The sequence below is a fragment of the Muntiacus reevesi genome, chromosome 15 (genome assembly GCF_963930625.1).
Source record: "Muntiacus reevesi chromosome 15, mMunRee1.1, whole genome shotgun sequence".
Lineage (NCBI taxonomy): Eukaryota > Metazoa > Chordata > Mammalia > Artiodactyla > Cervidae > Muntiacus > Muntiacus reevesi.
In genome coordinates, this window is record NC_089263.1 from 53396544 (window position 1) to 53418745 (window position 22202).

The window sequence follows — 22202 nt, forward strand, 5'->3', positions numbered from 1 at the left end:
GGAGATCAGTGAGGAAAAACAGCACTCTTCAAAACTGTTACTAGTGTGCGTTGCTTGGCTCTCAGGGTGGGGGGAAAAAAAAATCAAGCTAACACTTAAAAATCAGATTTCAAATAAAAATATGGAATTCTTAGCCTCTCAGAAAAGATCAGAGGATCCAGTAACAATGGTCCCTCTGGCAGCAGTTAACTGGAACGGAGTTATCAGTGGGCTCCCCTAGCCAGCTTCATTTATCACCACGTCCATAAAACAGTGCTTCTCACATTCACTCTGTGTGGCAATCTCCCGGGGATCTTGTTAAAGATGCAGGTTCTGTTTCTGTAGGTGGGAGTGTGGCCTGAAACAGCATTTCTGAAAAGCGCTCAGTGGTGTAAATGCTCCAACCACACTTTGAAGGCAAAGCTATGAACTTAACAATAAATACAAACAGAAGTAAAAAAAAGCAAACAATATCTTTATTTAATAATCTTTGATATTTAAAATACAACTCATCAAACATCCACATTAACAGCAGTATCCTCAGTGTTCAACAGTGCTTTGGAAGCCCGGCTCTTCTAAGGACCAGACAGGAGGGACTGTGTGTATTCACGGCAAAATGACTCAGAAGAGCACGCGCGGGGGCTGCAGAGCTGGGTCCTGAGCAAACAGCACTGCCACAGTGCACCTGTGTCGTGGCCAGAAGGCTGCTTTTAATTCTTTACTGGAATTTCAAAGGCTACTTATACAGAACAGTAATTTTTAAAAATGCATTCCTACTCATCCAGTGTTGTAGAAATTAGATAATCACATTCAAATGTATGTTTTCCTCTTTAAAAAATTCGTGACAATATTCACTTTTGAACTAAGCAAGAGACAAGTGAAGTGCTTCCTAAACGAATCAGCAATTTCCAAATATGTTTCACAGATGCTTTCTACTCCCTGTCTTATGAATCCATAGTCTTAAAACATTTATTGACACACTATGATAATTAAACATGCCAATTGCAATAATTTAGATGTGGTTAGTAGCATAACTTTTTAAAAATGCCAGACCATTTTGCAAAAAAAATTAAAATAGCATACGTTTTCTTGAACAAAAAAAAAAATCAAAATTCAAGAATTAAACAGCCATGTCAATAATATTTTCATTCATGAAAGCAAAATGAAACAAAAATATTTTGTGTATTTAAAAAACAATATAAGTTCATTCATTTCTTTAAAAAAAAGATGCTGGCTACAAAGGGACCAGAAATAAAGCAGTTCTTATTTTGAAAATATGAAAAACTACTTATACTGCTGAAATAATTAATCCAGTCTGATTTTTCTTAATTAAGATCACATCTGTAATATCTCCATACTTGTCAGGGCCCAGCTGCAACAATTAATTTTCAAAGTAGTGGCCATAGGTGGCTCCAATTGCAGATAAAGTTTCTAATAGGAAGTCTTCAATATTAATGATTGAATCCTCTTAAGAATTTAAAACATTAAGATTTATTTTTCAATCTAGGCAATTTCAATTATTATCATTACATTTTTGCTTGTGCACTGAGAATCAATCTTTTTTGCATTTGCACACCTCCAAATGGGCCAATTTTAAGACATTTAGTAAATCTTGGCACTAGTGTGACACTATTTAAAACCAGTATCAAACATGCAGACACAGAAAATGTCTCAGGCTCTTACTGGCATAAAATTTGCTTTATGTGACTTAACATTAAATGAAACAATGCAGAGTGCGGGTGGTTTTGCTCCTCAGCTGGTTTGGGGTTTTTCTTCATTAACTATGGCACGGATAAAGCCTTAATTAAGAAAAACTAAGTTTTAAAGAAAGAAAGCATCTTAAGTATTCTGTGAATTGCAAATTATTTGGCCAAGATCCTAGAGGTGAAATACAGTTTACCTGCAGCAACCTTTTCAAACTACTTGCATTACTGAAATATTCATATGCTAATTACTGTAAAAATGTTTAATGATGGCTTAGATTAGATGTTAACTACTCTGAATTTCTGAAACATATATAACTACTTATTAAATCCATGACATCTATCAGTGTGAAAGTGTTATTTCCAAAGCTTGTTTAAACTTCACTTATAACACTAGCATTGCCATGGTACATATTTTATCCCAGTAATACAAATTATACATTAGAAAAATGATACCAATAGTTTAAATATTAAACATTAAGGTGTTCCCAATTGGTAAAACAGAATGGAAATCTTTCTATAAATAAAGTTCTTGGCAGGACAGTTGTGGTGAATTTCAATGTTTCTGACTTGCAGGTGGTTTAAAGTAAACCGTACTACCTAATGTGTAAACTATAGCTTTGTGTAACTTAAAAATTTTCTTACTGCGGTTATGAGCATTGACATCTTAACATACTGGTCAATCAATTAAGAAATGAAATCTAAATGTTCAATAATATTTATGCCAATCCACACAAGATGGCAGCTTACTAGTAATTCTGAATCTGCCTGCCAAATGTAACATTTCACAACTAAATAAACACATTCAAATATATCCAGTGTGTGCTCAGCCCTGCTTTAAAAAAAACCCTAACAAGAGAAGGTCAACATTCTGTATTCCTATAAGTGCTTTAGCAAGGGTGTGTAATATAAGAACTTTATAAACTCTCAAGGTTAAAACTTTTCAATGTATATTCACTTTTTCATTTTTGTATCAGGTAGTTCATCAATTCAAATGTAAGAAAAGTTTAACGTATTTTTTTTTCAATGAGAAAAGATACAGGTCAAATATCCATGGAAAATACGACTAGCATACTTGGGTTAACTATAGAAATGTCCAGTCTTAAAATATTTTGGTTTGTAAATCTTAGGGAGTAGTACCAAACTCCAACATCCCTTGCACTTCTACAAGTTTATAATTCTTCTGAAACATTTTCAATTGTCAAAAGAAAACTTTAGATTTTAAAATAAAACTGTCTAATTTTATGTAAGGGGAACTTCATAAAACTTGGCACAAAATAATGACTTAAAAAAAGTCTGTCTCTATCCAAGTAAAAGCTATTTCACAATCATAAATAAAAGGTATTTTTTCTCATCTCTTTTCAGTTAGCAATAAATCCTACATCAAAAAATTCCCTGATAAAATGTGTGTAGCCATACACAGGGTATGGCAATATATCATACTTTAATTTTCTAAGTTGTCAGCTGAAATTTCTTCTTAAATTTTAGCTAATGAACAATTCAACATTCAAAAGGGCTTCAAAGGAGGATGGAGAATGAGGGAAGGGGAGAATCTAAAAGGCCCATTTCAGAGAGACATGGTTAACTTTCACCAAAATCATCCCACTGCAATGACCCAGCAAGAAACTCTGCATCCCAATTAAAGAATGTTTATCAAAACTAAAGATTTTCTTATTTACAAATCTATTAAGAACTGTGACTTCTGTAATTCGAAGCTATTTAAACATGATGCAAGTGTCAAGTCACAGTACAAATTTCAATGCAGTTTTGTTGGTAAATTATTTTCACGTTCTAGATGGTTATCTCCGGCAAGCTATACCTACTAAAAGATGTACAGCAGAAGCAGACATCCACACTTCATAACTCAACTGTAAACAGGACAGCTCCAGTCACAGGAGGAAAAATAAAATGAAACTGCTACTAAAATTGAAGGCCAAATTTCATCTATCATACATTCACGGTGGGCACTGCATGGTGTTTTGTAACAGAAGGAAACTTGCGCACTATGCTCCTCCTATTTTTCTCAATTTCAGAAGAAAAGGAAATAACAGGGTGCAGGAAAGAGGGTTACAACACACCTTAAAGTTCTGACATAAGTGAGGAGAGAGCCAAAAAGCATCTGGGAACGCACGTGCTCACACATGACAGAATTCTCTTTTACTCTCAAATACTTGTGTAGAGCTGATTTCAGAGTACAGGAATGCACTGGTGTTGTGAAATAATGATCCCTTCTCAGAGGGCTTAAAAACCTCAAGAAACATTACCGTCTTTCAACAGAGTTGTAGAAAATAATGAAAAATCACAGAGAAACTGTGATCAGAGAAAATAAGATGAGAAACCACCCAAGTGCACCATACAAAGTCAGAAGGAAAACAGCTTATCCTGGGACCGCTACTGTTATCAATACAGAGAAGACACTGTCCTACAAGGTTAATTTGGTTAAAGAGAAGTCAGAGCAACTATTAGATGATAAAAGTGAGCCAGATTCCCTATGCAGAAGGGAGGAAAAGAAGACAAAGTGTGTGGGGAAAGTTCTGTGGCCAGAGCTAGTTATAATTAGTTGGTCTGCAAAAAGATCCAAGAAAAATGCCCTAATTTTAGATATGTTAGATATTGCACACTCAAAAAAGAAAAAAGAACATTTAGAAAACTATTTTAAATTTCTTTAATTGCTGAATGCCTCTTTGGCTAGTGTTTGCAGGATCATTTTTTTAGTCCTACAATTGATGTATTTTTCCACCCTCTCATCGTTTTGTTGGCAAACCACCTAAGTCTTTTTTCCTCTGTTGAAAATTGTTCTCTTTGACACATTACCACAATGGACCCTATGCTGTACTCACACAGGACAATATTGGAAAGATTGAATATCTAAATGATTTGTGAAAGGTATTACTTTTTTCCTTCTGTTTTGAGATTACTTCTAACAGTTTCTAAAGACATGGTCACAGCTGCCTGAAGCATGTCTTCTTCACTCATAGAATCACCTGTTGGGGATAAAACACATATTTCTTAGAAAGTTCTGGAAAATTTCCAAAGTCATCAAAAGGTAAGCTCTCAGAAACTGTTTACTTGACTACTATAGTTTCCTTTGTTGATTCTGAAAGCTTATAGATGGTAAAATCCACTCTTTGACAGTTCCTCAAGTTTTGACAAATACCAAGTGGTATAACCATCACCACCACTCAGATACAGACAGAACCATTCCATGCACCAAAAATATTCCCTTAAGCTGTCTTTGTAGTCAGTTCCCAATCCCTAGGTCTAGGCAACCACCGACATGTTTTCTGCCCTACAGTTCTGCCTTTTCCTGCATGGCAACACAAATGAAATCATGAATTGTGTATGCAACCTTTGAATATGGCATCTTTAACAAAAGCATTATGCTAAGGGAAAGAAAATTTAACTTTGTGTCTGTCAATGATACATATGTTACTGAAAAGTTTGTTTTGAGAAATAATTATTTATGCACAGGAAGGTGCAAAGATAGTTGAAAGAGGTCCTGTGTACACTGGCTAAATTCCACCTAACAATTAAATCTTACATGACTACAGCTCAAACCTAAATCTGAATACTGACATTGGTATTTACAAGGTTGTGCATAGTTCTATGGCCTTTTGTTGTATGTGAAGATCTGTATAACCACCACCACCACCACAATCCAGACTGAGAACTGTTATGGTACCACCAAAATCTCCCTCCTGCCATCCCTTTTCATCCACACACACTTCTCTTCCCTGCCCCCACTACATCCCTTAACTGCAGGCAACTGCTAATTTGCTTTCCAACTCTATCAATTTGTCATTTTTAGAATGCTACACACTTAGAATCCTACAGTATGAGATTTTGAGATTTATGTTTTTGTACTCAGCATAATGCCCCTGAGATGCATCTAGGCTGCTGCATGTATCCACAACTGGTTTCTTTTTCTTAAAAAGTTAAAAAAAAATTTTTTTAAATTCTTTTGGCCCCACCACATGCCATGCAGGATCTCAGTTCCCTGACCAGTGATCTAACCTGTGCCCCCAGGAGTGGAAGCACAGAAGTCTTAACCACTGAACCAGCAGGGAAGTTCCTGGTTTCTTTTTAATACTGAGACGTATGCATGGGGTGGATGTACCGCAGTTGGTTTAACCATTCACCCACTGTAGGTCACTTGCTTTTTTCCAGTTTTTATCATGACAAAGATGCTATGAACATTGAAGTACAGGTTTTTGCATGGATAGAAGTTTTAATTTCTCTAGGATTAAATGGGAATATAACTGATGGCTGTATTGTCACTGTATGTTCAGGTTTTACAGAAATTAAATTACCAAATAAATTACCAAATTATTTTCCAGAGTGGCTGTACCAGTTCAAATGAAAGTTAAAAATTTTACCTCCCTTTACTTTCCGCTGATTGTAATTGCCTTAAGTATTTCCTATATTTTACAGTAAAAAACAAATCAGTTACAATTCTTCCTGCAATCATCAAATATAATTTAGAAAACTGAGGAGAGGCAAGTCTATTGTGTTTACACATATTTTTATTCCTCCTACTGTTCTTTTTAGGTATTTATTTATTTGGCTATGGTTTTAGTTGCAGCATGCAGGATCTTTTTTTTTTTAGTGGCACAGGGGATATCTTTTACTTGCAGCATGGAAACTCTTAGTTGTGGCATGTGGGATCCAGTTCCCCATGGTTCTTTAGACATTCAGTTGTGTCCGATTCTGCCACCCCATGGACTTCAGCACACCAGGCTTCCCTGTTCTTCACCATCTCCTGGAGTCCAGTCAAACTCATGCCCAGTGAGTCAGGGAGGCCATCCAACCATCTCATTCTCTGTCATCCTCTATTCTTTCTGCCTTCAATATTTCTCAGCACCATGGTCTTCTCCAGTGAGTCAGCTCTTCACTACTGAAGCTTCAGCATCGATCCTTCCAAAGCATATTCACGGTTGATTTCCTTTAGGATTGACTGGTTTGATCTTCTTGTTGTGCAAGGGACTCTCAAGAGTCTTCTCCAACACCACAGTTTGAAGGCATCAATTCTTCGGTGCTCAGCCTTTTTTATTGTCCAGTTCTCACATCTGTACAAGACTACTGGAAAAATCATAGCTTTGACTATACAGACCTTTGTAAGCAAAGTAATATCTCTACTTTTTAATACACTGCCTAGGGTTTTTTTTTTTTTAATTAATTTATTTTAGTTGAAGGATAATTACTTTACAATATTTGGTGGTTTCTGCCATACATCGACATGAATCAGGGATGGGTGTACATGTGTTCCCTCATCCTGAACCCTCCTCTGAACTCCCTCCCCCTCCCATCCCTCTGGGTTGTCCCAGAGCACCAGTTTTGAGCGCCCTGCTTCCTGCATCGAACTTGCACTGGTCATCTATTTTTACCTATGCTAATATACATGCTTCACTGCTGTTCTCTCAAAATCACCCCACTCTCACCTTCTCCCACATAGTCCAAAAGTCTGTTCTTTACATGTGTATCTTTCACTGGCTTGTATAGAGGACTGTCATTACTGTCTTTCTAAATTCCATATATATGCATTAATATAGTGTACTGGTGTTTCTCTTTCTGACTTACTTCACTCTGTATAATAGGCTCCAGTTTCATCCACCTCATTAGAACTGACTCAAATGCATTCTTTTTTTATAGCTGAGTAATATCCCATTGTGTATATGTACCTCAACATTCTTATCCATTTGTCTGCCAATGGACATCTAGGTTGCTTCCATGTTCTAGCTATTGTAAACAGTGGTGCAATGAACACTGGGGTTTAAGTGTCTCTTTCAATTCTGGTTTCCTCATTGTGTATGCCTAGCAGGGGGATTGCTGAGTCATACGGCAGTTCTATTTCCAGTTTTTTAAGGAATATCCATACTGTTCTCCATAGTAGGTGTACCAGTTTGCATTCCCACCAACAGTGTAAAAGGGTTCCCTTTTCTCCACAACCTCCTCAGCATTTATTGTTTGTAGACTTTTTAATGGCAGTCATTCTGACTGGCATGAGATGGTACATTGTGGTTTTGATTTGCATTTCTCTGATGAGTGATATTGAGCATCTTTTCATGTGTATTTTAGCCCTCTGTATGTCTTCTTTGGAGAAATGTCTGTTTAGTTCTTTGGCCCACTTTTTGATTGGGTCATTTATTTTTCTGGTATTGAGCTGCATGAGCTGCTTGTATATTTTTGAGATTAATTCTTTGTCAGTTGTTTTGTTTGCTATTATTTTGTCCCATTCTGAAGGCCCCCTTTTCACCTTGCTTATAGTTTCCTTAGCTGTGGAGAAGCTTTAAGTTTAGTTAGGTCCCGTTTATTTTTGTTTTTATGTCCATTCCTCTGGAAGGTGGGTCATAGAGAATCTTGCTGTGATTTAAAGATCACAGAGTATTCTGTGTCAGATAGTGTTCTGCCTATGTTTCCCTATAAGAGTTTTATAGTTTCTGGTCTTACATTTAGATCTTTAATCCATTTAGAGTTTATTTTTGTGTATGGTGTTAGAAAGTGTTCTAGTTTCATTCTTTCACAGGTGGTTGACCAGTTTTCCCAGTACCACTTGTTAAAGAGACTGTCTTTTCTCCATTGTATATTTTTGCCTCCTTCATCAAAGATAAGGTGTCCAAAGGTGCATGGATTGATCTTTGGGCTTTCTATTTTGTTCCATTGATCTATATTTCTGTCTTTGTGCCAGTACCATACTGTGTTGATGATTGTAGTTTTGTAGTATAGTCTGAAGTCAGGAAAGTTGATTCCTCCAGTTCCACTCTTCTTTCTCTGCTTTGGCTATTCAAGGTTTTTTGGTATTTCCATACAAATTGTGAAATTATTTGTTCTAGTTCTGTGAAAAATACCATTGGTAGCTTGACAGGAATTACACTGAATCTATAGCTTGCTTTGGGTAGTATGTTCATTTTCACTATACAGATTCTTTCAATCCATGAACATAGTATCTTTTTCCATCTATTTGTGTTTTTTATTTCTTTCATCACTGTTTTATAGTTTTCTATATAAAGGTCTTTTGTTTCTTTAGTAGTAGTAGTAGTGAAGTCGCTCAGTCGTGTCTGACTCTTTGCGACCCCATGAACTGTAGTCCACCAGGCTCCTCCACCCATGGGATTCTTCAGGCAAAAGTAATGGAGTGGGTAGCCATTTCCTTCTCCAGGGGGAATCTTCCCGACCCAGGGATCGAACCCAGGTCTCCCGCATTGTAGGCAGACGCTAATTTATTCCTAAGTATTTTATTCTTTCCATTGTAATGGTGAATGGGGTTGTTTCCTTAATTTCTCTTTCTGGTTTTTCATTGTTAGTGTATAGGAATGCAAGGGATTTCTGTTTGTTAAATTTATATCCTGCAACTTTACTATATTCATTGATTAGCTCTAGTAATTTTCTGTTGGTATCTTTAGGGTTGATATCTTTAGGATTTTCTATATAGCAGATCATGTCATCTGCAAACAGCAAGAGTTTTACTTCTTCTTTTCCAATCTGGATTTCTTTTATTTCTTTTCCTTCTCTGAATGCTGTGGCTAGGACTTCCAAAATTATGTTGAATAGTAGTGGTGAGAGTGGGCACCCTTTTCTTATTCCTGATTTTCAGAGGAAAGGCTTTCAGTTTTTTTTTTACTATTGAAGATAATGTTTGCTGTGAGTTTGTCATATATGGCTTTTATCATGTTGAAGTATGTTCCTTCTACGTCTGCTTTCTGGAGTTTTTAGCATAAACGGGTATTGAATTTTGTCAAAGACTTTCTGTGCATCTATTGAGATAATCATATGGTTCTTATCTTTCAATTTGTTACTGTGGTGTATCACAAGGATTGATTTGCGAATATTGAAGAATCCTTGCATCATTGGGATAAAGCCTATTTGGTCATGATGCAGTCTTTTTAATATGTTGTTGGATTCTGTTTGCTAGAATTTTGTTGAGGATTTTTGCACCTATGTTCATCAGTGATACACGCCTGTAGTTTTCTTTTTTGTGGCATTTTTGTTTGGTTTTGTTTAGGGTGATGGTGGCCTCATAGAATGACTTTGGGAGTTAATCTTCCTCTGCAATTTTCTGGAAGAGTTTGAGGAGGATAGCTGTTAGTTCTTCTTTAAATTTTTGGTAGAATTCAGCTGTGAAGCCATCTGGTCCTTGGCTTTTGTTTGTTGGAAGAGTTTTGATTACAGTTTTCATTTCCTTGCTTGTGACGGGTCTGTTAAGATTTTCTATTTCTTCCTGGTTCAGTTTTGTAAGGTTATACTTTTCTAAGAATTTGTCCATTTCTTCCAAGTGTTCATTTTTTGGCATAGTTGCTCATAGTAGTCTCATGATCTTTTGTATTTCTTTGTTGTCTGTTGTGATTTCTACATTTTCATTTCTAATTTTACTGATTTGACTCTTCTCCCCTTTTTTCTTATGAGTCTGGCTAAAGGTTTGCTTATTTATCTTTTCAAAGAACCAGCTTTTAGTTTTGCAAATCTTTGCTATAATCTCCTTCATTTCTTTTTCATTTGTCTGCTCTGATTTTGATAATTCCTTTCCTTCTATATCACCATCACCAAAGTGACGGACATGAGTTTGGGTAGGCTCCAGAAGTTGGTGATGGACAGGGAAACCTGGCATGCTGCAGTCCATGGTGTTGCAGAGTGAGACATGACTGAGCCACTGAACTGAACTTCCTTCTACTAACTTTGGGGTTCTCTGTTCTTCTTTTTCTAGTTTCTCTAGGTTTAAAGCTAGGTTGTTTACTTGATGTTTCTCTTGTTTCTTTAGGTAGGCTTGTATTGCTATGAACCTCCTGCTTAGCACAGCTTTTACTGAATCCCATAGGTTTTGGATTGTTGTGCATTTATTTTCATTTGTTGCTGTCAATATTTTGATTTCCTTTTTGATTTCTTCCATGATCTGTTGGTTATTCAGAAGCGTGTTATTTAGCCTCCATGTTTGTGTTTTTTACAGCTTTTTTCCTGCAGTTGATGTCTAATCTTACTGCACTGTGATCAGAAAAGATGCTTGAAATGATTTCAATTTTTAAAAAATTTACCAAGGCTAGATTTATGACCCAGGATGTGATCTATCCTGGAAATTTTTCCTTGAGAAAAAGATGAAATCCATTGTTCTGGGGTGAAATGCCCTGCATCAATTAGGTCTAACTGGTCCATTATTAGCATTTATTTTTTTGTTAATATTTTTATTTTATTTATTTATTTCATCGTTAGCATTTAAAACTTGTATTTCCTTGCCAATTTTCTGTTTGGTTGATCTAGCCATAGGTGTGAGTGGGGTATTAAAGTCCCCACTATTATTGTGTTACTGTTAATTTCCTCTTTCATATTTGTTAGCATCTGCCTTACATATTGAGGTGCTCCTATGTTCAGTGCATTTATATCTATAATTGTTATATCTTCTTCTTGGATTGATCCTTTGATCAATATATAATGTCCTTATTTGTCTCTTATCATGGTCTTTATTTCAAATTCTATTTTATCTGATATGCATATTGCTACTCCTGCTTTCTTTTGGTCTCCATTTGCGTGAAATATCTTTTTCCAGGCTCGCACTTTCAGTCTGTGTCCATGCCTAGGTTTGAGGTGGGTCTCTTGTAGACAGCACATATAGGGGTCTTGTTTTTGTAATGCATCCATTTGGCCAGTCTTTGTTTTTTGGTTGGAGCATTTAACCATCTACATTTAAGGTAATTATGGGTAAGTATAATCCCATTACCATTTACTTTGTTGTTTTTGGTTTGTTTTTATAAATCTTTTCTGTGTTTCTCATCTAGAGAAGATCCTTTAGCATTTGTGGAAGAGCTGGTTTGGTGGTACTGAATTCTCTCAGCTTTTGCCTTTCCATAAAGCTTTTGATTTCTCCTTCATATCTGAATGAGATCCTTGTTGGGAAGAGTAATCTTGGTTGTAGGTTTTTCTCTTTCATCACTTGAAGTATGTCCTCCCATTCCCTTCTGGCCTGAAGTTTCTACTGAAACATTAGCTGTCATCCTTATGGGGATCCCCTGTGTTATTTGTTGCTTTTCCTTTGCTGCTTTTAATATTTGCTTTCTGTTTTTGATCTTTGTTAGTTTGATTAATATGTGTCTTGGGGTGTTTTGCCTTGGGTTTATCCTGTTTGGGACTCTCTAGGTTTCTTGGCCTTGGGTGGCTATTTCCTCCCCCATTTAAAGGAAGTTTTTGACTATTATCTCCTCAAGTATTTTCTCATGCCCTTTCTTTTTGTCTTCTTCTGGGACACCTATTGTTCAAATGTTGGGGTGTTTAACATTGCCCAGAGGACTCTGAGGTTGTCCTCATTTCTTTTAATTCTTTTTTCTTTTTTCCTTTCTGCTTCACTTATTTCCACCATTCTATCTTCCACCTCACTTATCCTCTCTTCTGCCTCAGTTATTCTACTGTTGGTTCCATCCAGAGAGAGTTCTTTTAATCTTAGTTACTGCATTGTTCATTATTGACTGACTCTTCTTTATTTCTTCTAGGTCCTTGTTAAACATTTCTTGCATCTTCTCAATCCTTGTCTCTAGTCTATTTATCTGTAAATCCAATTTCCCCCCAAGGTTTTGGATCATCTTTACTATCATTATGGTCTTTATCAGGTAGACTCCTTATCTCCTCCTTTGTTTGGTTTGGTGGGATTTTTATCATCTTCCTTCACCTGCTATATATTTCTCTGCCTCTTCATTTTGTTTAGATTGCTGTGTTTGGGGTTCCCTTTCTTCAGGGAAGTTTGGTGGTTTTGGAAGTTTGTGGTTTTTCTTAATTGTGGAGTCTGCTCCCTGTGGGTTGGGTTGGACCAGTGGCTTGTCAAGCTTTCCTGGTTGGGGGAACTGGTGTCTGGTGGGTGGAGCTAGATCTCTTCTCTTTGGAGACAGAGTTCATACATGACCACTGGAAAAACCATAGCTTTGACCAGACGGACCTTTGTCGGCAAAATGATGTCTCTGCTTTTTAATACACTGTCTAGGTTGGTTGTAGCTTTTCTTTCAAGGAGCAAGCATCTTTTAATTTCATAGCTGCAGTCACCATCTGTGGTGATTTTGGACCCCAAGAAAAGAAAGTCTGTCACTGTTTCCATTGTTTCCCCATTTATTTGTCATGAGGTGATGGGACAGGATGCGAATGATCTTAGTTTTTTAAACGTTGAGTTTTAAGCCAACTTTTTCACTCTCCTCTTTCACTTTCATCAGGAGGTTCTTTAGTTCCTCTTCACTTTCTGCCATAATGGTGCTGTCACCTGCATATCTGAGATTATTATTTCTCCCTGCAACCCATCCAGCCCAGGATTTCGCATGATGAACTCTGCATATAAGTTAAATAAGCAGGGTGACAATACACAGCCTTGATGTATTCCTTTCCCAATTTTAAACCTGTCCATTGTTCCCTGTCTGGTTCTAACTGTTGCTTCTTGACCTGCATACAGGTTTCACAGGAGGCAGGTAAGGTGGTCTGGCATTCCTATCTCTTTAAGAATTTCCACAGTTTGTTGTCAACCAGGCTCAGAGTCTTAGCCACTGGACCACCAGGGAAGTCCCTCTAGCTGGTTGTAATATTACTTTTTTGTCTTCAGTTTTCAGAAGTTATGATTATGATGTATCTTGGCATGGATTTCTCTGGATTTATTGTTTGAGACTTGCTCAGCTTCTAGAATCTGCAAACTGGTATCTTTTGCCAAATTGGGGGGATGTTCAGTGATTATTTCCATAAGTACTTTTTCAGTTTTACCTTCTTTCTCATCTCCTTCTGAAATTCCCATGACACAAATATAATAAATTTTCCCCACAGGTCTCAGGCTCTGTTAATTTTTTCCAGTCTAATTGTCTCTGTTGCTCAGAAATGGGTAATATCTACTACTCTGTCTTCAAGTTCACTAATTTTTCCTCCCTCTGTCCTTTCATTCATTGAATCTGTTTACTGAGTTTCAAATTTTCAGTTGTTATTTTTCAGTGCTAGAATTTTCATTTGATTCTTCTTTATATCTTCAGTTTCTCTCCTAAGGCTTTCTATTTTTTTCATTTGTTCAAGCACGTTCACTGTTCACTGTAGCATTTTTTATAATGGCTTTTAATTTAAAATCCTGTTGGATAATTCTAACATCAGTGTCATTTTGGTGATGGTATCTACTGATTGTCTTTTCTTATTCAACTTGAAATTTTCCAGGCTCTTGATATGATTAATGATTTTCAAGTGAACCCTGGATATTTTGGGTATTACATTTCAAGAATGTGAATCTTATTTCAATCTCCTCTTTCAGCAGGCTTCCTGTGACCTGAGCATCAGTGGAGGAAAAAGAGTGCTGCTGGATGTGAGAAGTGTGGGGTGTGACTACTACCGCTGAACACTTGTGAGAATTCTGGTTTCCAGCTAATAACCCCTGACTGGGAGGGATAGCAATGCCTCATTTCTGCTTCTCATTGACACTGTGGGAATGGCCTCATTACCGCCTCGAATCAGTGACAGATTTGATTCTCCAACAGACCTCTTCTGATATCAACCAGGCAAGAAGCCAGAGGGATGCCTCTTTCTTTCTGGGGAGAAGTCCAGGCTCCCTGTGACCACTGACACCAGAGGTTTGTCTAGGTTTATCATAGTTTTTCTTCCAAGGAGCAAGTATCTTTTAATTTCATGGCTGCAGTCACCATCTGCAGTGATTTTGCAGCTCAAGAAAAGCAAATCTGTCACTGTTTGCACTTTTTCCCTATCTATTTGCCATGAAGTAATGGGACCAGATGCCATGATCTTAGTTTTTTGAATGCTGAGTTTTAAGCCAGATTTTTCACTCCCGTCTTTCACCCTCATCAAGAGGCTCTTTAGTTCCTCTTCTCTTTCTGACATTAGAGTGGCATCATCTGTATATCTGAGGTTGTTGATATTTCTCTTGACTCCAGCTTGTGATTCATCTAGCCCAGTATTTTACATGATACTCTGCACATAAGTTAAATAAGCAGGGTGACAATAAACAGCCTTGATATACTCCTTTCCAATTTGGAACCAATCCATTGTTCCTTGTCTGTTTCTACCTGTAGCTTCTTGACTCGCATATAGGTTTCTCAGGAGACAGGTAATGTGATCTGGTGTCCCCATCTTTTTAATAATTTTCCACAATTTGCTGTGATCCACACAGTCAAAGACTTTCGCATAGTCAATCAAGCAGATGTTTTTCTGTAATTTCCTTGCTTTCTCTATGATCAATGACTCCACAGAGTAGGCTTTTCTTGGGGCAAAAAGAAAATCAAGGCTGTCTTTCTCTGGTCCTGAGCTTTCCAGACAGTTTGTCTTCTCTCTGCCTTTCAGATTCTGCTTATATCTGCTTTATGCAAAAGCCCAGGGTTGTTACTGTACTTAGCAGAATGTGTAAGAAAAAGTACCAGCTCATTCCTTTTTATTGCTAATAGTAGTCCATTGTTTGGATGTAGCAGTTTACGTCTATTCACCATCTGAAGGACAACCTTTAAGTAGCTTCCTGTTTGGGGCTGTTATGAACAAATCTGCTAAAGCATTCACAGTAAGTTTTTGTGTGAATCTAATTTTCTTTTCTCTTGGTTAGATACTAGGAGTCAGACTACTGGATCCCATGGTTAAGTGTACATTTAAGTTTGTATTTTTCCAGATTTGTACCTTTTTACACTCATAATAACAATGTATGAGAGTCCCAGTTGCTTTGATTCTTGCCTGCATCTGGTATTGTCAATTTAATTACTTTCTTAAGTCTTTCTTATAAGTGTGTAACGGCATCTCATTGTGGGTTTAGTTTGCATTTCCCTAATGACTAGTGATGTTGAGTATATTTTCATGCCCAATTTTCATCCATATACTTGGTAAAGTGTTCAAATCCTTTGCCTATTTTTTTGAGTTATGTTCTTAGTTTTGAGAGTTCTTTTTATGTCCTACTTACAAGTTCTTTGTTGGATACAGCTTCTTTTTCACTCAGTTTCTACTACTAATAACTGGCTAACGTTCAAGACCTATTTATTAAACCAAGGTCTAATAAGTAATTCTAGACTTCTATGTTGTAATGAAGACTACACTCAAGTGTTTTCAGTTTTCCAAGTAGCAAAATGAACTTATTTTCCACCTACTATTATTCATTATCTTTGAGAAACTTTTGGAAAATGTACTAATTACTGTGACACTGCAAGTACTGCTTATAATTTTAAAGCAAAACATTCATTGAGTGTTTTAAAGACACAAGTACATTACGGAGTCAGCCTGCTCCTTAATCCAAGAAAGTTTAGAAGATCACAAATTCATTCACGATTTTCAGTATAATGAAAGAGAGGAGAAAAAAAGCCTATAAAGCCAAAAATCACATGGAGCCCGTGTGTCAAAGACAGCATGCAGGTAAGACGTGATGTATGGTCAGGAGGCATACCTGGATCACTGTCTGGTGCTTCAGAACTTGTGCTCGACTTTTCACACAGATGTGCAAGCTGTCCCGGTGGAGCCTGTTGTTGCTGCTGCCTGAAACATTCAAGAGTGAATGTACATTTAAAAAACAAAACCTAAGAATAAATATGCCATGAGAAAAGCCATTCCCATGGAAAATAAATGATTCCACAAAACAAAAGCCTCACTGGCTTGAATACCCCAAAAGAAGGCAAGAGCAATCAAGCTGATAGGAAAAAACTTATGATTACCAAAGGGTAAAGGGGGGGATAAATGAGGAGTTTGGGATTAATAGATATATACTACTATATATAAAATATGTAACAAGGTCCTACTGTATAGCATAGTGAACCATATTCAATGTCTTATAGTAACCTATAACGGAAAAGAATCTGAAAATGAATATATATATATATATACACACACACATATCTCAATAATTTTGCTGTACACCTGAATTAACACATTATAAATCAACTACACTTCAATTTTTAAAAGAAAGAGCAATCAGTCTGACATAAATTACTGAAAAGCATCACAGTGCTGATCCCAGGAAACCTAGATAGAAAATTCACATTTATCAGACAAATTAACAGATAGGTATTTTCACCATAAAAATAACACATTGTACCAATGGAGTCACTATTTTTATGCAAATGTGTTGGTTTGCAGTTCCTTAATATTGTTGGAAGTCACTGAAAATAAGCACCTTTGAAAAGATAAAGCATTTCAAATTATGGGCAGATTAAAATGATCCTTCCATGGCTGGCTCCTCCCTGTCATTCATATCTAGGCTTCAGTATCTCCTCAGAGGCTTCCCTGGTGGCTTTGATGGTGAAGAATCTGCCTGCCAATGCAGGAGACCCAGATTTGATCCCTGGGTCAGGAGGATCCCTTGAAGGAGGAAATGGCAACCCATTCCAGTATTCTTGCCTGGTGAATCCCTTGGACACAGGATATTTCCTGACTGTTTGAGCTAAAGCAGCCACCTGCCATTCTCACATTTTCATTTAATTTTCAGTATAAACTATCATCATCTGATATTCTTTTGCCTGTCTCCCTCTGTAGAATCATAAACTAATGAGAGCACAAAGCTTATCCTGCTTGTTTCTCCAGTACCTAAACCTGTGCTTGTCACCAAATATTTTATGAATGAAAGAAATGAAAACAACTATTTAACCTGCATTATCAAGTTTCAGTAATACCTGCTGCATTAAAGTAAGTTCTCCCTGTATTTTTTCAAAAGGAAAATCCATGTCATAACAATTCATACATTAAAACATTTAAACATGATATTTATGATGTAAACAGGTAGGACAGTGTCCTTATATTCAGAAAATATACACTTAAGTTTTGAGAAATATGATGGAAGATTGTGTTTGTACTTAAGTTTTGAGAAATATAATGGAAAATTGTGTTTGTAAGTTATTCTAAAGTGGTTCAGAAATATCAACAATTGGGAAATCTAGGTGGAGGGTATAAGGAACTCTGAACTATTTCTGCTTTTACATCAATTTAAAATTACTTCATATACATACATATGTATATGCTAAAAATTTTCAAAAAGTAAAACTTTAAACAGCTGACAATCTAAGCAAGAAGCTATAGCTTTCAAAAAATGCATAAAAGGATCTTTAAAGGAAGCAGACATTTTTTTTATGAATACAAAATTCTTTAATGGGGTAATGAATGATACTTTCTGTTTTTTATCAACCTCACCCTCTAAGGTATTTTTGTTTTTTTACTGTTTTTTTAAATTTATTTTTTTATTGAAGGTTAATTGCCTTACAGAATTTTGTTGTTTTCTGTCAAACCTCAACATGAATCAGCCATAGGTATACATATATCCAATCCCTTTTGAACCTCCCTCCCATCTCCCTCCCCATCCCACCCCTCTAGGTTGATACAGAATCCCTAGTTGAGTTTCCTGAGCCATAAAGCAAATTCTCATTGGCTATCTATTTTACATATGGCAATGTAAGTTTCCATGTTACTCTTTCCATACATCTCACCCTCTTCTCCCCTCTCCCCATGTCCATAAGTCTATTCTCTATGTCTGTTTCTCCATTGCTGCCCTGTAAATACATTATTCAGAATCATTTTTCTAGATTCCATATATGTGTGTTAGAATACGATATTTATCTTTCTTTCTGACTCACTTCACTCTGTATAATAAGTTCTAGGTTCATCCACCTCATCAGAACTGACTCAAATGCACTCCTTTTTATGTCTGAATAATATTCCATTGTGTATATGTACAACTTCTTTATCCATTCATCTGTCGATGGGCATCTAGGTTGCTTCCATGTTCTAGCTGTTGTAAATAGCGCTGTAATGAACAATGGAATACATGTGTCTTTTTCAACCCTGGTTTCCTCAGGGTATATGCCTAGGAGTGGGATTGCTGGGTCATATGGTGGTTTTATTCCTAGTCTTATAAGGAATGCTCCATACCGTCTTCCATCGTGGCTGTATCAATTTACATTCCCACCAACGGTGCAAGAGTCTTCCCTTTTCTCCACACCCTCTCCAGCATTTATTGTTTGTAGACTTTTTGATGATGGCCATTTTGACGGATGTAAGGTGGTATCTCTTGGTTTTGATTTGCATTTCTCTAATAATGAGTGATGTTGAGCATCTTTTCTTGTGTTTGTTAGCCATCTGTATGTCTTCTTGGGAGAAATGTCTGTTTAGGTCTCTTTCCCACTTTTTGATTGGGTTGTTTTTCTGGTATTGAGTTGTATGAGCTGCTTGTAAATTTTGGAAATTAATCCTTTGTCAGTTGTTTCATTTCCCATTATTTTCTCTCATTTTGAGGGTTGGCTTTTCACCTTGCTTACAGTTTTCTTTGCTGTGCAAAAGCTTTTAAGTTTAATCAGGTCCCACTTCTTTACTTTTGTTTTTATTTCCATTACTCTAGGAGCTGGGTCATAGAGGATCTTGCTTTGATTTATGTCATCCAGTGTTCTGCCTATGTTTTCCTGTAAGAGTTTTATAGTTTCTGGTCTTACATTTAGGTCTTTAATCCATTTTGACTTTATCTTTGTGTGTGGTGTTAGAAAGTATTTTAATTTCATTCTTTTACATGTAGTTGTCCAGTTTTTCCAGCACCATTGATTGAAGAGGCTGTCTTTGACCCATTGTATATTCTTGCCTTCTTTGTCAAAAAATAAGGTACCCATAGGCACAAGAGTTTATTTCTGGGTTTTCTATCTTGTCCCGTTGGTCTATATTTCTGTTTTTGTGCCAGTACCATACTGTCTTGATGACTGTAGCTTTTTAGCATAATCTGAAGTCAGGAAGAAGCAGCATTTTTAAGTGACCAATAACACAATAGGGCTTCACTCGTAGTTCAGATGGTATAGCATCCGCCTGCAATGCAGGAGACCTGGGTTCAATCCCTGGGTTGGGAAGATCCCCTGGAGAAGGAAAAGGCTACCCACTCCAGTATTCTTACTTGGAGAATCCCATGGACAGGAGAGCCTGGTGGGCTACAATCCATGGGGTCACAAAGAGTCAGACATGACTGAGCAACTAACACATAGAACACTATAAAATAGAATAGAATAGCACACTTTTTTTCTAGGGCCCCTCTTAATCTTGTGTTTTAAATATGAGCAATGAGGCAAATTCAGCCAGTGGGACCTGCAGTTTTTCCCTGCTGGCCTCTGAGCCAGACACTGATGTATGCACAGGTGCTGGTGAGCCTGGCTAACAAGGGACACACAGGCAGGGGGCTCCCACGAGCATACTCTGATTCTGGAATGTGACACGAACAAGACAGGCTGTGAGGTACGAGGAATTCCTGGCGCATCCTGTCCAGGCCCTCCTCCCCCTCCATTCAAGAAAGTATCTCAGAATGCAAGGGAGTGATAGGTGAGACAGTGCCTTTAGAGAGATAACCTTCATTCTACTTCAAAGTGAGAAGTAAATCAACGGCCAGCCTTGAGAGTATTTTGACACTTTTCCTATGTGGGGACACTGTGTTCAAATAGTAAATCAGTATCCTTTCCCCCTGTGCCTTCTAACACGCCTTCAGCATGAGAAAGGCTGGAAAACTGAAAACTACACATCTTAGATGCTTTCAAGTTAGGAGTCTGGCTACCAGTTAAAGACATGCCTAAGACATACACGGCAGAGGTACAGTCTTCTTCCTGCAGCTTTGGTGGGTCTCTGCTGGCAAGTAAGGTCACGGAGATGCCAGTTCCACAATCCTGCTTCCTGGCAGCAGCAGCGGGGGCCAGACTGCAGGTTCCCATGTCTAGGCACCTGTGGTGGCAGCTTCCTGATCCTAGGGTCACAGCTAAAGCAGTGTGTTCTTAAACTCGATATCCTGATTCTGCTTTGTCCAAAGGAGGCTTGAGAGGGAGGGAGGGGACAGATGTATATTTATGGCCGATTCACACTGCTGTACAGCAGAAACCAACACAACAGTGTAAAGCAATTACCCTCCACTTAAACATTTTAAAAAGTCTCTAAGGAGTTTCTGTTTTTTAAGCTGGACTCTGATAAACTACATCACACCACTGAAGTGGTAGTTCAAGTATTAGGTAATCAGAAAATCACAGTAACCCATGACTATGAAAACACTGGGTTTTCCTAGTGGCTCAGATGGTAAAGAATCTGCCTGCAATGCAGGAGATCCGGGTTCAATCCCTAGGTCAGGAAGATCCCCTGGAGAAGGGAATGGCTCCCTTGTTTCTCTCCTGCTAAAGAACCACTCTTTTAAGTGACAGAAAGAAAGAATCAGCATCATATCAGAGTTACATCTGGAGAAGACATTAATAATGCTAAGTGTATCTGTAGGCTACTTCACAGTTTACAAAACAGTTTTACATACACTGTCTCATTTGATGCTCATAACATGGGAATTAAGGTTTCACAATGATATAGCTGATAAAGTAGAGTTTTGCTCAGGGTTCTATATGTACCATGGATTTGGAGATTACCATTGGGAAAAAATATCATAGCTATGAAAGTATCAGCTAACAATGCCTACTCATAAACTATAAATTTGTTAACAGATAAGACTTTCAACAGTATTTTCATGCTTAATCCATGAACACTGTGGCTAAACTGTGGCTACGACATTAAGTATGAAGCTTCAAATACTCTACAGAAAAAAAAATTTCAATATATATATATTTTCAATATATATATATATATAAATTTCAATGAATAACAAATTAGCACCGGGTAAGTTTGGAAAAGATCAGATGTAAGAAATGACTCCACAGCCTTACAGCCAAGTTCTCCACAATACAAGCTATTGTGACAAGGACCCATCTAGGTTTAGTAATCAGGAATTCTGTGAAAGGCAAAAATTAGTTTCTCAGCTCCTTCAATCATGAGTCCTACAGGATTCTGAACACTAACCAAAGTTAAAAAGCACCCCAAGAAGTTAGGTCTTAACTCTTCTCAGCAACAACTGTGTAAAACATTCTCTAGGTCTACTCAAGTGACCACCAGTATTTCCAAAGTCAAACTAGGAGGTAGGGGATAGGAAGCTGAAGCTGGAACCATCACTGTACTTTCTTACCTAATCAACTACCCCCAATAAGAAAGGAGACTCAGACATTTTAAAAGGGCACAACATTGAATAAAACATCTGCATTAGTTATAGCTAGCATTGTGCTTGTTATAACTTACTTAGTCATTATGAAATGTTAGTTACTGCATTATCCTTTGTGCTATAAAAAATCTAATTTACTGGAAGTTCTACATTTTTAATCCAAAAAATCTTAAAAACTTTTTTTAACAAAAGAGGGATTTGTTTTTATACTTTAAAGATGGTTTCCTTTTCTTGGATGTACTTGTGAATGTAACAGTTTCTCTATAAAGTATGTCTGTTTATTCTGGAAAAAACTAAAGTCTCAGAAAAGCACGGTAGAGGTATCACTTGGAAACTGTTCTAGAGAGCAGTTTAGAAATCTTTACCAAGGCTTTAAAAATGTTCCTGTGCTTTAACTTAGTAATCTGAAATTTTCAGGATAATTAGAAGAAATGATGAGAGATTTGAGGCACAAAGTCAATGCAAGGATTGCTCACTGCATTATTAATTATAACAGCAAAAATCAATAGGTTCATAAATTGTGATACATACATTTTATGAACTACAACATAGCCTCTTGCAAAGAATATTCACAA

At 37.0% G+C, this 22202-nt stretch overlaps 1 protein-coding gene across 1 annotated transcript in view; it reads right to left on the reverse strand.

Annotated features, from left to right (window-relative positions):
• Positions 1-433: 433 nt before the first annotated feature.
• Positions 434-22202, reverse strand: part of ATXN3 (ataxin 3) — a 44231-nt gene continuing 22462 nt past the window's right edge. Inside the window, exons 10-11 of the mRNA XM_065906118.1 lie at positions 16042-16130; positions 434-4666 (exon numbers count right to left, since the gene is read on the reverse strand). Coding sequence (XP_065762190.1) covers positions 4572-4666; positions 16042-16130 — 184 coding nt within the window. The 3' untranslated portion in view covers positions 434-4571. The remainder of the gene's footprint in view (positions 4667-16041; positions 16131-22202) is intronic.